The sequence below is a fragment of the Thalassophryne amazonica genome, chromosome 13 (assembly GCF_902500255.1).
Source record: "Thalassophryne amazonica chromosome 13, fThaAma1.1, whole genome shotgun sequence".
Lineage (NCBI taxonomy): Eukaryota > Metazoa > Chordata > Actinopteri > Batrachoidiformes > Batrachoididae > Thalassophryne > Thalassophryne amazonica.
This window is the reverse complement of record NC_047115.1, coordinates 54,849,753-54,866,164: the sequence shown is the minus strand read 5'-3', so window position 1 is coordinate 54,866,164 and position 16,412 is coordinate 54,849,753. Positions and strand designations below refer to the sequence as shown.

Here is a 16,412-nt window from a genome sequence, read left to right as displayed (position 1 = left end):
TAGAGCCCGACCGATATGGATTTATCGAGGCCGATGCCGATAATGATATTTGGATAAAAAATGCTGATAATCGATAAATAGGCTGATTTCCCGATAGCCGATAAATCAGCCGATATTGCTTGGGCTGCTGCCCCCGCGACCCGACACCGGATAAAGCAGAAGAAGATGGATGGATGGATGGGTGGATGGATGAATAAAATGTTCTTTTTTGGATCCTTAACAAAAAAGGTATGAGCTAAAAGCTGAAGCTTTGTCCTCATATTAATTAACTTTACAACAGAGAAGAATTTTCAAGTTCAAAAAATGCAATCAAGAATTAAACCTTTGTGGAATTAGCAAATACATATCCTTAAAAAGAGTTGTGAAATACATCTGATCTTGTACCTCTTGTTGCTACAACTTAGATATAGGTTCAGGATAAGGATATAGATCCTTATAAACTTACTTGTATGCTTTTGTCAGCCGATCAGTGCAGTGTGAAGGCGAACTACGGGGCCGGTGATAAACACATTTAAGCAGGGGTGTAAGCAGCTCTCAGCTGAATGGAGCCAGAGCTCCATCTACTGGACAAATGGTGCAAAGACATTTTACATTGCCAATACAAACATTATTTCAGTAAGTGTTCTGTTTATGAGAAATTATCGACGTTCTGTCAGCAGAATTTCGGCCGATAGTGAGTACTTTGAAAAGGGCTTACATCAGCCAATAATATCGGCCAGCTGATATATCGGTCGGGCTCTATTTACTACTACAAATTGTGGCAGACCAGTTATTTGTCCGGTTATGTTAAACCTATAATATTTATTTTTAGTGTTCTTGAATGTATCATAGTAGGACTTACTAGTAATTAACAGTTGTTTTGCTTTTTTTATTTTATTTAAGGGTGAAGAGTTGAAAGTCTGTATTACGTGTTGTTGTGTGTGTACTGTTTGTGAACTATGTATGTTCATTGTAGTTATTGTTTTATATAGTTATTGTATTTTGTACTCTCATACCCCATGTGGGGGTCATTAGAGTGATCAATAAACTTCATTCTATGTGTTGTCGCTCCAATGAGAGCGGCACGCTGAGCAGGATGGAGAAAGTAGTCCAGCGAGCGCAATCTGTGGGCGCGAGCTATCCCACAATGCCAGAATAGCAGAGATGTCTGTCCAATGAGAGCGGCACCCTGAGCAGGGTGTTTCTGCGCTTCAGCAACCAATGCAGTGTCTACTCTTTATAATGTCTATGATGTAAGCAATGAATCTTCTTCTTCTACTTTTATTTGATGCCGGGTAGCAACATGCAACTAAGATGCACTACCGCCACCTACCATGCTTGTCTGGAGTGTGTTTTAGTTCCTATCATAATAATAATCATCATCACAATAATAATGAGCCAGAAGGGGAGACTCTCGATTTACTAGTTGATTTATGCTCCTATGGTCTTGAACTTTGGTTCATGACCAAAAATTAACGTCGCATATACAAGCGGCGGAAATGAGATTCCTCCGTTGGGTGCTTATGTGACGGAGTGCAGGAATCGCTGTGCAGTAATAGTCAGTAAACCTCACTCCCCAACAGCTGAAAGGATTCTCTGGCCACAAGGTCAGAGCCCTGGGTTTTCACTCAGGGACAATTATGCCTCACATTCACCCATTCACACAGGTACACTCATACATCGGTGGCAGGGTGCTGCCATGCAAAGTGGCAGTGTATAGTGGTGGGACCTCCCTCGAATGCCCACGGGGACCAATACGGGTAGGATTTTACAAAATAGGGTCCGCCTATGTCACGCTTTATAAGAACTGTTTGTGCCCATTGTTCGGGGTTCTGAAAAGAGTCTGTGTTAGAAGCTCTCCAGGACCCAGGCCTTATTTTTTCACTGTGACTTTTAATAAATTTAAAAGGGTGGAATAGTTTGAGTTTGTACTTTGTGAGGGGCAGTGTTACAGAAAGAGCCGGGGGAAAATAACTGATTTGACAAACATTTTAGTTTGTTCAACTTAAACAAATGGCGTATATGGAGACATGCAGATTGAAAAGATTTGAGTAGTACACATTTTATCTTTAACTTCACCCACCCACGTGAAAATTCCAGGGTTACCCTGTTGACATAGCTAACATACCCAAAAGGCGGGGGACAAGTCGTGACTGACTTTACATTACTGTTCCCGATTACTGTTCCCGTCTGAAAATGGCGTAATTGTGGCACTGTTGGCTTGCCAAACCCGATGAGTGTGCAGTAGCGTTTAAATCATGCCATTCGTAGATAAAACATGAAATGAATAATGCACGTTATGTGTGTGCAGCACCCCCTCCCCCATCTTAAAAAAATTACGCGCTTTTCAGTGTTATGGGCGGTGTAAGTTTTTTTTCTGAATGTTACGTTCTTCCTGTTTCTCTGTAATCTCTTCCCACATTAGGCAGGGGGATAAGTACACGATTGAACCATTAGGAACTTATAAATAAATCTAGCAGAACGTTTATGAAAGTTCTCTCGTCAACCATTCCGAAGCAAAACGTTTACTGGACGTGAACTCTTTTACCGACTGCGCTCTCTTTGTTGCTGCCGCTGCTGCTTAGCAACAAGCAGCTAGCTGCTTCATGCCACCTTGGCTACTCTCTCACACGCGCTGTGAGCTGGGCGCAGGGTCGTCATGAATAATTCTGTGTTTTAACGTCACATACATTTATATAGTTGACGTTAAATAAACTTTATGTGCAGCAGTTGACGCGGAGCGGCTCGGCGCTGCGCAGAAGTTCGCCACATACCATTTACGGGAGGAGCTCCTAACGTTGGGTAACATTAGCACCGCCGCGGACAGACATACAGTCAATAACAGCTCATTGATTAGGTCGACTAATGTTGGCGGACATAGCAGCTGTGTGTAACAGGTAAGAAAATATTTTCAATAATGCCGTTAGGTCGTTATCGTTCTTGTCAGACACGTATACCGTTGGCTTTTACTCTCTTTTCTTCGGGAAACGCAGCTGTTTGAAGAGCTTTGTCCTGCTGAAACAAATGACATACACTTTCCAGCTGTTCAACAAGTCCGTCCTCCACAGAACGTCTGAATTGGGCGACAGAAGCTTGGTTATTCTATTGTAACATATGTAACATCACCAGGGCAACTGAAGGACACAAGTACAGGGTGTGCATTTACCAAGGTTGAGCACTTGTCGACATTTCTGGCCACCTTTCGTAATATCAATAGAGATATTGATGTAGTCTGGTCACAGACAGACCTGTTGTCCAGGCAGGACAGGCTGTGTGCAGACTGCACACACCAAACCCGACATACAGACAGTTGCCCAGTTCCGGATCACCTTTTTTAAAGTCCCACTATACGGAGCCATAATGCAACTGAATGTCCTGTATTGGGTATTTGGATGTTATCTAGCTGAAGAAGTCAGGATGGGGTAGCCCCTCTACTTAAAGTGTGAAGCCACATTATGTGTGGTGCAAATATTTGCCGGAAATGGATCACTTTGCTGGTTCTGGATCACGACACTCTGTGTCACTTTGGGGGCATTCCTAGCATCTGGCTGGAGCCCTTCTAATGCAGAATGATACACACTGTGCCTGAGAATGTGTTTTGAACACAAAATGATATAAATTATACTTATTAAATGAGAATGTACTTAGTTTCGAAAGGCACTGTTATACATTTTTCTGAGCAAAAAATGAAGTGTGGAGGTGTGATTTCTCCCGAATTAAAAAGTAAAAGCTCCCACATTCATTCCCATTCGTGATGTTGAGATGACCCCTAAAGTCCACATGGCTCACAAGTACTGACACGATGCTGCTGCTTCAGTGATCCACAACCGGCAAATTTTTGCGTCAGAGATAAATGCGTGCAGCAATTAAACAGCAAGACACAACACACTATTTTCTACCCAAGTAAGTAAGTATTTCCCACTCTAGAACCAAAAACACAGAATGGCTAACTCACCTTTGCTACATCTCAGAGATCGTTACTTTCAAACTTGCAGGAATGAGTGAGTGAGAAAACGTGCGCACACTATGGAGACCGGGATGTTTTGATTCCTCTGCTGATTACAAAGATGGCTGGATCCAGTCGAGTTTGTAGCCGTTTGTCGATAAAACATCAGTCTTTCCATTGGTACCAGGTATGAGCTTATTCGCGCTGATTACAAGAAACGGCGGCGCAAATACTACAGAAGTGATCCGGAACCGGCAGTGATCCGGAACTGGGCAAGTGACTGTACATTAATTGTTGCAACCAGAAGGAAAAGAATTCTGATGTCTAAAAGCGGAGCTTAATGGAAAGGGAAGTGGCTATTCAGACATAGTAGGTACATGACAAAAAAATAAAGTTAAAGGAATTGTAACAGAAATGGTGGTTGCAAAAGAGCTTATAGAGACCATCAAAATGGTGTTTAAATATTGGTTCTATGTCAAACATGAAGAAAGTTATGTGCATTTGACGGTGCGAAGATTTTGGTAATTTACATCTGTGTGTTTTAAGGGACAAACACCAGAAAGCCGTGACTGGTGTCTCATTGTTTACATTTTAAAATGATGGTACTCTGTCAAACCTAATCATTATCTCATTTAAATGTGTGATTTGTAACAATCCACCCTATAAACACTGTTTTCTGACAGTAGTTTCCAAGATAAAAAAAAAGTACATTTTGTCATGTCTGCCATCTTGCCGACTCGACATTGGTTTTGCGGATCATAAAAATATGCATGCTAAGGCTTCGATCACCACCAAACTTCACAGAAAGGTATGTAATTACACGAATTAAATGTTCTATATGATTTGAAAACTGATCTTACCTTCAATCACTGAATTTCCTAACATCTACTTGTTGCAGGAATGCCATTCGAAAATGAGGTTGTGGAGGGATTTCAACTGCGTCATCAAATAGGGGCCTTATTTAGGTCATACACGTGTACCTGGACATAGCTGTATTAATAATTCCAAATTCTGTTCGTACATAGTGCAGCCTTGTTATGGTTAGGATTAGGATTAATGGTTGGGATTAATGTTGATTTGTTATCTACCTATCACTAACACATACATGTAGCCTCATGATCGCTTGACCTATATTGATCAGTGAGAGAGACACTGTGTACCAGTAGAACTTCATTGTACAAATATAGCTATGTACGGATAGCCACTGCCAATGGAATATTGTGCATCATGATAGTGATCTTGTAAGTGCAACTCCAGTGAAACCTCATTGAACCTTCACACATTGGTGGTAGCACACCTTGTGGAGATGTGCAAAAGGAAAATAGTTCTAGTCCAACATCTTCAAAGTGAAATAATTGTTCTTTGGTTGTAGTTGTTGTTGTTTGTGTGTGCTCTTTAATCAAAGTTGTACGAGATATATCATCACAAAAGATATACTATGATTGATATACTACACATGCAAGCAACAAGTGTGAAAAAGTGAGACATATGTTTTGTGACCTTGGTCACAGGTCTCTACAGTTGGTCCATAAAAATTTGGGTATTCTGGTTGTAGCACAGTGGATGGCACTGTTGCCAGCTTGCCACCTAGCAATAAGGGCCTGCACCCGGTTTCATAAAGCAGTCTTTTAATCTACTAAATTTACTTAGTTGACTAAAGTTAGTCACCCAACATTAGCCTTCTAATCTCCGTTTCACATAGACGACTAAACTTGTAGATTAGTTGTCTGGTGTTAGTCGATGATTTTCACAGTCATAAGCAGCCTCACGAGTGCCATTGCCAAGAAATGCCTCCAATGCACAAGAGTTTTGTTTACTTTCGGGTTGGTCATCTGCTACAACCATGGTCGAGTCCTCTGTACCAGAGGAGAAGTGCTCCCATAAAAAGGCCCCTACGTTCTCCAAAGCGGAGGAAGCTCTCCTTTTGGAGGAATATGAGTGACATAGGAGTACTCTTGAGTGTTCCAAAGGAACATCATCAGCCCTAGCTGCCAAAAGACGGCCTTGGGAGGAGATCAAAGTGTCCCGCAATAGGTAGCTGGACAAATCGGCCAATGTGCAGGATAAGTGTCAAGCTAACATCCCTCATGATTCGGCACTTGGTCGACTTGGAGATGAGGATGGTGTCACCAATAACCTGCTGAAAGGTCCCACAGGCATAAATCTTCAGTGCAATCAAAACCTGAAGAAGGGCTGGCAGGGTGTTGTTCCTCCTCGTTTGGTGGTTGATGGCTAGAGCACTCATATCCATGATGAAGAGGATTATAGGTGTAGATTGTAGGTAACACTGTTGAACCTCTGCATCTGTAAACATCTCCAATGGATTATTCCGGTCCCAGAACACCCACTACAAGGCTCTCCTTCCTTCCTGCTCAATTAAGTGGTGGTACATGATAGCCACATTTTTGAGGTAAGACACTGACATTTTGTCGACTAAAATAAAATTAGTCTCCTCTGTAGTAGGCTAAAGTATGGACAGTCAGGTAACTCAAAATTTTAGCTGACTAAGCGCTTTGTGCAACGACTAATGTCAAAAGATTAGTCGACTTAGTGAGTTTAATCGACTAAACAAGATTAGACTGCTTTATGAAACCGGGCCCTGGGGTTCACAGCCCACAAGGCCCATTGTTTTTGCACAGCTGGGCTTGTATCAGGAAGGACATCTGGTGTAACACTTGAGGCAGATCAAAATGTGGATCCATACTGAATCCACTAACCTCAGAGGGGTGCAATATAGATTTGTTAGTTGCTTTTTTAGCTTTTTACCTCAGGATGTTGGGGTTTAATCTGAGGCTATTTATGAGGGGCGACTGGAAATTCTGAGCCTGACCCAGAAGCAGAGCATTGTTCTCCATCTTTTGCGTTCTGAGAAACCAACATATCTTAACATTGCATCCAGTGAGTCAAAATTTCACACCTTCTCGAGAAATGTTGGTTTCTCAGAGTGCAAAAGATTGCGACCCATGCCCTGCTTTTTCTGAGTCTGGCTTAAAACATATTAACCACCCCTCGTACAACAAATTTGGGTGAATGATGTAGGCATTGCAGCTCCTTTTGTTTGCTTTATCCCCAGTATTTTAAGGGATAATAAGCAATTGGAAAATTGACAGTTTCACTGTCAGATGTTTATTACACTCTCATTTGCTCTTTATTTCTTCTGAGTAAACAGAGTTGGAGAGGTAAGCCACTAGATAGGTGATGGCCAGTGACAGAGGTAGCAAAAATATCAGTTTACCCTAATCAGTTTTGTGCATTTTTAAACAGAAATGATGCACGTGTGAGTTCAGAAGCAGTAGAAGGCTTTGAAAATTATTGATAATCGTTATCTGCCATCAAGGAATTCGGTATATAAGTGTGAAAGTTAGATCCCACTAGAGTAAATGTAACAAGTTAAATCACGAGGTGCAAACCACTGGTAGGCCTCAAAGACAGGAAAGCCAGATCAGAGTTTGACAAAAATAGAAACCTAAAAATAACTAAACACATCAAGAACAATATCCTGTGAACAGATGAGACAAAGTATAGCTTATACCATGATGATGGGAAGAAAACAGTTTGGAAAAGGGACAGAATTGGTCATCATCCAAATCATACCACCTCATCGGTGAAGTATGGTGGAGTGATTAATGTGGTGTGACCATGCATGGGTTACCAAGGGAACTAGTATTTAATGATGTAACTGCTGACTATAGGGCTACATCAGCGATATGCTATTATTAGGCTTTTATTCCTCTGCCTCCACTCCGACTGGATGTGCACCCTCAAATTACAGCTAACAATGATATGCTTTGAGTTCTTGATCATTATTTAGTTTTAACTGAAATGCTGTGACCCTCTGTAACAGCTCTGTGGACTGTATATTTTGCGTGTGAAGTGACGACATGCAAAATGCAGTTTAGATATTGAATTTGACTTAAATATTTAAAACAGTTCAGTTTATTTGGTTTCAGTAAATGTGTGCCAGCTGATGTTGTGAAACACACCACCAGAATGCAGACAGGCACAGCCAGCCTTGTATTCAGACACTGACTCAGATTGTTTCGTCTTTATATACATTTGAAGTACACCTTTTGGAAGGATGGAAAGGAGAGTCTTTTCATGTAGTTCATCTAATTTGCAATTATTTTGGCTTTTACACTTTGACTGTTTCAATGAAAAGTGGCAGAGCAGATGAACTTTGATGCTTTAATGAGCTTTAGTCTTTGGCAGTGAAATCTGGACACATTTCTCTAAATCAGTGATTCTCAAAGGACCACTTAACCTACACATTTTTCATCTCTCTCAGCAGTGTAAATATTGTTCATGAATACTATATCAAACACTGGGATGCATATTGTGACTCAAATCTCGACAGACTGTTGGTTGTAACAGTCTCACTGTAGGATGCCAGTGTGAACAGCTTTACCACAATATGCTGTTTAGCAGCTACACACATATAGCTGTGGAGGAGCCAGTTTCTATGAGCAGTGTGCTGCTCTGAGCTAATGGAAGAATAAACATACACCACAGCCACTGAAAAATTTACAACTCTTGGTTTTATGTGAGCAGAGGAAATTGTTTGCTCACATAGACTGTTGTCATAGATTTAACACTTTGTAATCTACTGTATGAAACTATTAAATATAATTCAAAGCTAAAATCGGCCGTATGAGCATTGTGTTTTTATAATTTGCAGTTGTTTAATTAATTAAGATCCTATTGTCTTATGTACAATTTGTACATGTTCAATAAAGCCCCTCTATCAGTCAATCAAAAACAATATTTACGTTTTAAGAGTGGAAGTTGTGCAAATCAAGGAATATTTGTCGATCTCCCTCTGTGCCTTTGCAGGCATTAATGAGACAAATTTAACTCCATAGAAAGTTAGCTTTGAGTTAGGATAGAATACACGTGTATTGTCATTGCATTTGTGCACTGAAATTCTGGTGGTTCTTTCCAAATAGCTACACACAAAAAATAACACTGCAGCAGCTTAAAAAAATTACAAGAAACAGCTTCACTGGATGGCAAGACCTTCTTAAAATACCAAATAAATAAATAAATAAAGGTTAGCGGACGTTAGTATGCATGCAAATGACTGCAAAATGCCTTGTAAATGACTCCAGCAGTGTTATCAGGTTACAAAAACAGTGTTTTCAGTTTTAGAAGTATTTATTTCTTGCTAGCTTTTACATAATATATGACATAGAGGTTATGTTTACACGCAAATAAAACAGAGTTTTGTAGCTAGCTACCAGTCTGTGATATCACCATGCTAACATCCGCGTAATGGCTTGTAAATAAGTTCAGGGGTGTTACTAGGCTCTAAAAACAGCGTTTTCAGTAACATACAATAAAATAAAATTATTCAATAAAATCAAAAACGCACATAAAAGCAAAACAATGCCACTACGTACTAAAATAAATTAGTGTGGAGCTTTGATTTAAAAAGTGCTAAGGCAGAAATCGTACATAAATTGGGGTAACTTGTTCCACAGTTTGGGGCCAGCTACCGCAAAAGCACGATTACCCAAAAGCTTGTATTTTGACCTCGGGATGTCTAGATTAAAGCTGACCACATCAATCAATCAATCAATTTTTTTTTATATAGTGCCAAATCACAACAAACAGTTGCCCCAAGGCGCTTTATATTGTAAGGCAAGGCCATACAATAATTATGTAAAACCCCAATGGTCAAAACGACCCCCTGTGAGCAAGCACTTGGCTACAGTGGGAAGGAAAAACTCCCTTTTAACAGGAAGAAACCTCCAGCAGAACCAGGCTCAGGGAGGGGCAGTTTCTGCTGGGACTGGTTGGGGCTGAGGGAGAGAACCAGGAAAAAGACATGCTGTGGAGGGGAGCAGAGATCGATCACTAATGATTAAATGCAGAGTGGTGCATACAGAGCAAAAAGAGAAAGAAACAGTGCATCATGGGAACCCCCCAGCAGTCTACGTCTATAGCAGCATAACTAAGGGATGGTTCAGGGTCACCTGATCCAGCCCTAACTATAAGCTTTAGCAAAAAGGAACGTTTTAAGCCTAATCTTAAAAGTAGAGAGGGTGTCTGTCTCCCTGATCTGAATTGGGAGCTGGTTCCACAGGAGAGGAGCCTGAAAGCTGAAGGCTCTGCCTCCCATTCTACTCTTACAAACCCTAGGAACTACAAGTAAGCCTGCAGTCTGAGAGCGAAGTGCTCTATTGGGGTGATATGGTACTACGAGGTCCCTAAGATAAGATGGGACCTGATTATTCAAAACCTTATAAGTAAGAAGAAGAATTTTAAATTCTATTCTAGAATTAACAGGAAGCCAATGAAGAGACGCCAATATGGGTGAGATATGCTCTCTCCTTCTAGTCCCCGCTAGTACTCTAGCTGCAGCATTTTGAACCAACTGAAGGCTTTTTAGGGAACTTTTAGGACAACCTGATAATAATGAATTACAATAGTCCAGCCTAGAGGAAATAAATGCATGAATTAGTTTTTCAGCATCACTCTGAGACAAGACCTTTCTAATTTTAGAGATATTGCGTAAATGCAAAAAAGCAGTCCTACATATTTGTTTAATATGCACTTTGAATGACATATCCTGATCAAAAATGACTCCAAGATTTCTCACAGTATTACTAGAGGTCAGGGTAATGCCATCCAGAGTAAGGATCTGGTTAGACACCATGTTTCTAAGATTTGTGGGGCCAAGTACAATAACTTCAGTTTTATCTGAGTTTAAAAGCAAGAAATTAGAGGTCATCCATGTCTTTATGTCTGTAAGACAATCCTGCAGTTTAGCTAATTGGTGTGTGTCCTCTGGCTTCATGGATAGATAAAGCTGGGTATCATCTGCGTAACAATGAAAATTTAAGCAATACCGTCTAATAATACTGCCTAAGGGAAGCATGTATAAAGTGAATAAAATTGGTCCTAGCACAGAACCTTGTGGAACTCCATAATTAACTTTAGTCTGTGAAGAAGATTCCCCATTTACATGAACAAATTGTAATCCATTAGACAAATATGATTCAAACCACCGCAGCGCAGTGCCTTTAATACCTATGGCATGCTCTAATCTCTGTAATAAAATTTTATGGTCAACAGTATCAAAAGCAGCACTGAGGTCTAACAGAACAAGCACAGAGATGAGTCCACTGTCCGAGGCCATAAGAAGATCATTTGTAACCTTCACTAATGCTGTTTCTGTACTATGATGAATTCTAAAACCTGACTGAAACTCTTCAAATAGACCATTCCTCTGCAGATGATCAGTTAGCTGTTTTACAACTACCCTTTCAAGAATTTTTGAAAGAAAAGGAAGGTTGGAGATTGGCCTATAATTAGCTAAGATAGCTGGGTCAAGTGATGGCTTTTTAAGTAATGGATTAATTACTGCCACCTTAAAAGCCTGTGGTACATAGCCAACTAACAAAGATAGATTGATCATGATAGTAATGCCCTGCTGTATCTAATTATTACAAACCTTCTTAGATCTCCCACACATGGCCCCAATCATTTGTAGTTTTCCCACACCTCCATATACATACATTCATGTAACTCAATATATTCTGTCTATAGCCCTTTGAGATGCATTGGCAGGGCTTTACTCCAGCCTGTACACAGTTACTATGAGTGCTGTGCACAGTGGGGGGCAGAATGTCTGAGTTTTTCGCACTGGTCACTACTTCCAAGGACTGGGTTGGGTGGGGTTGTGGAAACCAATGAATCAGGTGCTTTTTTGATGGGAAAAGTTTTCTGATCTTCATTTCACAAATGATGGTGTGATTTTTGTGGAATCAATGATGCCCTTATTTTGCAGCATTTGAGAATCTGTTAGTAGTAGCTTTACTGGCCTATGTCTAAATTTGTCACACATATCTATTAATGATTGATTTACACATTCATTTTCAGGTGGTTTATGTATTCTTGGCATCTCACTGAAACTATCCAGGCACAGTGGAACTGAGGACGCCAGACAGATATTGCCACCATGTTGGAGGAAGACATGGAAGTGGCCATCAAGGTGGTTGTGGTGGGTAACGGAGCAGTTGGCAAGTCCAGTATGATCCAGCGCTATTGCAAAGGCATCTTCACTAAGGATTACAAAAAGACAATTGGGGTGGACTTCCTGGAAAGGCAGTTAATGTAAGTCAGTTGTACTGTAGAAGTTCTCATTTGTCTTAAAACACAACTAATAAAATTACATGTATGGTTTTGATGTCCTGAATGTTAATCCTGTACTGGGAAAGGTTTTTTATTGTTGTTTTTCCTCAACAGCACACAGTTTTCATGTTATTTGTCCAACCATTGATATTTATCTCAGAAATGTCTGATTGCTGTTGTGAAATGCCCCTCAGTTTCTCACTGTCTACTTTTTCATAGTGTAAATGATGAAGATGTCCGATTAATGTTGTGGGACACTGCTGGACAGGAAGAGTTTGATGCTATTACAAAGGCTTACTACCGCGGTAAGATATCCATTATTAGCATCAGTATTGGCAGTACAGACTTCAGATGTAAAACTCTGCATTGGTGACATTTCTCTGACCTGAAACTACCCACTTGGTGTTGTCACAACCTCACATAGTGTGACTCACTTTTATTAAAATAGCCTCTTTTTGAATCATCGTTAAAAGCTTTAAGGAGTTGAAACCCTCAATTAATATTTAATTTATTTATTTTGTCTGAACTTCTAGGTGCCCAGGCATGCGTACTCGTTTTCTCTACCACAGACAGAGAGTCTTTTCAGGCTGTTGACAGCTGGAGGGACAAGGTGGAGGCAGAGGTTGGAGATATCCCAACAGTTCTAGTACAAAACAAAATTGACCTCCTGGAAGAGACTGTTATAAAAAAGTAAGGGCTTATATTATTCCTGTTGTCATGATGTGTAATGGGGTATGATGAATTGCTTTAAATTCATCATTTAAAGCAATTCAATAATTGCAAAAACTATGAATTTTAAGTGAATGTTAACATGAAATAAACTTACTTTGCAGCGAGGAGGCGGAGTCTTTGGCTAAAAGACTTAAGATGAGATTTTACCGTGCCTCAGTAAAAGAGGACCTTAATGTCAGCGAGGGTGAGTTACAGAAAATGTTTTTAACTGTAATGCGACTTAGAAATTTAACTGAGGCAGTCTCATTATAAATATTACTGTCATATTATTCTTTTTTAAGTTTTTAAATACTTAGCTGAGAAATATCTTCAGCGACTCAAACAGCAAACGGCAGAGGAGACGGAGGTGGTTCATACAACAAGCAATAAAATAGGTAAAGAACATTTTTTGCCCACTGTGTGTATCTGTATACAAAATTCCAATTGATGGGATGACAATATCTATACATTTTGTTTTTCCAAAGGTGTTTTCAATACTACAAGTAGTAACCTGTGCAACCAGAGCTCCAGTAATGGCAGAGAAATCATCACTTTGCGACCCAACAAACAAAGAACCAAGAAGAGTAAAAATCCCTTTGGAAGCTGCAGCCTAGTCTAGATAGAATCATTTAATTTTTGGTTACTACCTAAAGTTTTCCAAACTACAACAGTCAGTGTTTCTTTGTGAGGAGATAGACACATTAAGAAACCAAAGTCTGTAAAACCTGAGACATTTTAGTCGTGATAAGCAGAAGTTGAATCATCCTGAGTTGTTTCTGATGTTGGTACTAGATTATCCTTGGATTCAGCCTTGGGTCTTTATTGTTATTCTGTGCATGATATCTTTCGATGTTTGAGGAGATTACTCAACATGCACCGTTTTCTTAGGATAGCACAATGACTACATGTTGTTGACCTTCACTTTGCATGTTTGTTTGGTATTTTCTGTGTTGCTCAGTGTAAAGGAGGAAGGAGAGGTGCATAATGGGATGTTTGACTTGACGCTGATGTTTGTGAGACGTCATTCAGCTGATAAATGCAGTCTGTACTCCATGAATTAACGAGGCACAATCTGACAACAGCTGATTTACTCTTATTTAAAGTGTTCATCTTTAGTTAATAAATTAATTTAAATAATTTAGTTAATAAAATCCTTACCACCTTCTGAATGCAGAAGGGTAGATATGTTTGAATCAGCAGTGTCTAAAGCCTGTCTACCATTGCCAATTTTTGTGACAGATTGTGTACTTTACACATCATCAACCACAAAAGTGAATAATCAGATGTAATTTGTGCAGATAGTGAATAAAATGCATCTTTTACTTTAAATTTACATACAGCTTTTGCTTTTATTTTGTTAGTGCATGATGAAATAAATCATTTGTGTTACTGATTTTGATGCCAGGTTACAATTCAAGGCTGAAAGCAAAATAAATTCGTATTATTTTCTGTTTTGGAGCAGAGCGCTTTCACTGACCAAAGCGAGCAGCAGTCATGTGCAGCAGTGTGCAGTAGCTGTGCACCAGGGGAGCAGGGTGGGATTAGCAGTGAGCGGTGGGTGATTTCTTTGCAGTGGGGTGAAAACGTTGACCACCGCAGCAGTCTGTGTCTGCAGTTCAAGGACTCACTGTTCGCTGACCTTTTTAAATCTCCTCTGGAATTATTATATATATATCCATAATGCCATAAAAGGCAGGCCACACTCTTCAGCAGAAGACAGTTTTCGGATCCTAAGAGATGCATTGTAGATTTGTAGAGAAGTTTTGTTATAAGCACAGACATTAGCACATATACTGCAACTGTACCGTTGTGAGCATGCCCAGTAGCTCTTGTGCCATGGGGCTGTGTTCAATGTTGCTTGTAATTGGCAGTGACATAATGTAATAGTATGATACACAAATATACACTTCTGTTGTGGAGAGTTGGGCCCGATTACCTCATTTTTGGAATTTGGTCAGTAATTGGGGTTTAAAATTGGCAATGGGAGACCTGCTTAAGTTACATTTTGCAGATGTTCAATGAATGTAACTTTGATACCACATATGAATGACACCAAATTGTTTTTCAATGATAATGTATATCTATACCCAACAGACAGGTTAGACTGTATACTGGTGCTGCTTATTCTCCTTATTTCCTCTTTTCCAAACTTCTGAAATTCACTTTTAAACATGATAGAGGAAACACAAAAATTAATTCATTATGTCCTGCAATTTGAAATTCAAACAGCTGAGCTCTGAGGCCCATTGGTGCCTGTGCTTATCTCCAGACTGTCTGGTTGAAAGAGAGCGGGCACCACCACTGGTTTCTGAGATATGAATGCCAAGAGGTGACTTTTAGGAAAATGTACTGTCGTTGCTCACAATCATGATTTGCGTTTTCCCATTAAAGTCAAGCCCCTGGTCCTTATTGTAGTTGCCTTAAATTATAGCACCAGCTGCAGCTTTATTGTAGCATAAATGAAGGAACTGCAAGATTAAAAGTAATAAGTTATTGCTATGATCATTAATGTCTCAATCAAGTCAGTGTTTGGAAGACACAGAACCAAGGCTGTAATCTGTAGTTGGATAGGTAGTTGGGAAATGGCTTTTGTGGAATTGCAGAATGGTTTTCATTCAAGACCAAGATCAAGTGGCTTCACTTATTTGATGATTAATGTTGACGGCAGTGATATATTTTTTTCCACTTCATTGTTGACATATTTGTTGAGTTGTTGAAGTACTGTGCAGTTCTGTCATTGAGATCGTTTGCGCATATCTCCATTTTAACTTTTGTGCAATATATTTGTATGTATTATAGGAGATACACAGAGTATTTTGTACCATATTTTTCTGAGTCAAAATAATATGGTTCAAACTATACTGCTTATCATTGACAGTGCACGGTGGGATTGATGGTTCGTTATTTGTGCAAAGTATTTTTCTACAAATTCTGACAGTGTTGAGTGATATTTTCACATATTACAAGTGTTGACACCTTATCATTGACTTTGTGCCAAATGTCATCTTTATAAACTAGTAACGTACAAACTCAGCAGTGATATGACTATAATCTAGAACTGGGTAGAATGTGTTTCTATATCCAAGTATAACCAAATATCAGTAACCTTTAGCCCAAAGTAACCCTCTACATAGGTCCTTACATTCATTTAGACATATTTTTGTAAAATTCAGGGCTTTGTTTTTTCCTCTTTTTTTCACTAACTTACTGGTTTTACAATATTCAACTCTTTGTCCCATTCAGCTGAAAGGCTTTCTTTTTGTTTATACATTGGAACCCAAACCGAGGAAGACATTTAAAATGCAACCATATTTTTATGTTAGCAGACTCTACACATGGTGTAACACCTTAGTATTTGGCAATCATTTTGTATCCAAGAAGGCAGTGCGAGCACATTGGTGGTGCAGTCAGTAGTATGATCACCCATCAGTTGTTTTGGCAAGACACATTGGTTTGAATGCCACTGTGGGTGTTTGATATTGTTGTGATCACATGACAGTGGCAGGGATATGCATTTCACAGAGTAGCAGTGTTGATTCTTTTTTCTGGCAGAGTATCTTTAATGCGATCTTGTCACTTCACTGACACTGATGCTTTATCACTATTTAAAAACATAAATACAAATCATGGTGTATATATATGC

At 39.6% G+C, this 16,412-nt stretch overlaps 1 protein-coding gene across 1 annotated transcript; it reads left to right on the top strand.

Moving 5' to 3' along the window:
- Positions 1 to 2,559: 2,559 nt before the first annotated feature.
- On the top strand, positions 2,560 to 13,773 carry rab23 (RAB23, member RAS oncogene family). The gene is made up of 7 exons (XM_034185300.1): positions 2,560 to 2,876; positions 11,807 to 12,040; positions 12,278 to 12,363; positions 12,592 to 12,748; positions 12,892 to 12,974; positions 13,072 to 13,164; positions 13,255 to 13,773. Exons 2-7 carry the CDS (start codon positions 11,886 to 11,888, stop codon positions 13,386 to 13,388), a joined length of 708 nt encoding a protein of 235 aa, XP_034041191.1. The 5' UTR covers positions 2,560 to 2,876; positions 11,807 to 11,885; the 3' UTR covers positions 13,389 to 13,773.
- The last annotated feature ends 2,639 nt before the right edge of the window (positions 13,774 to 16,412 follow it).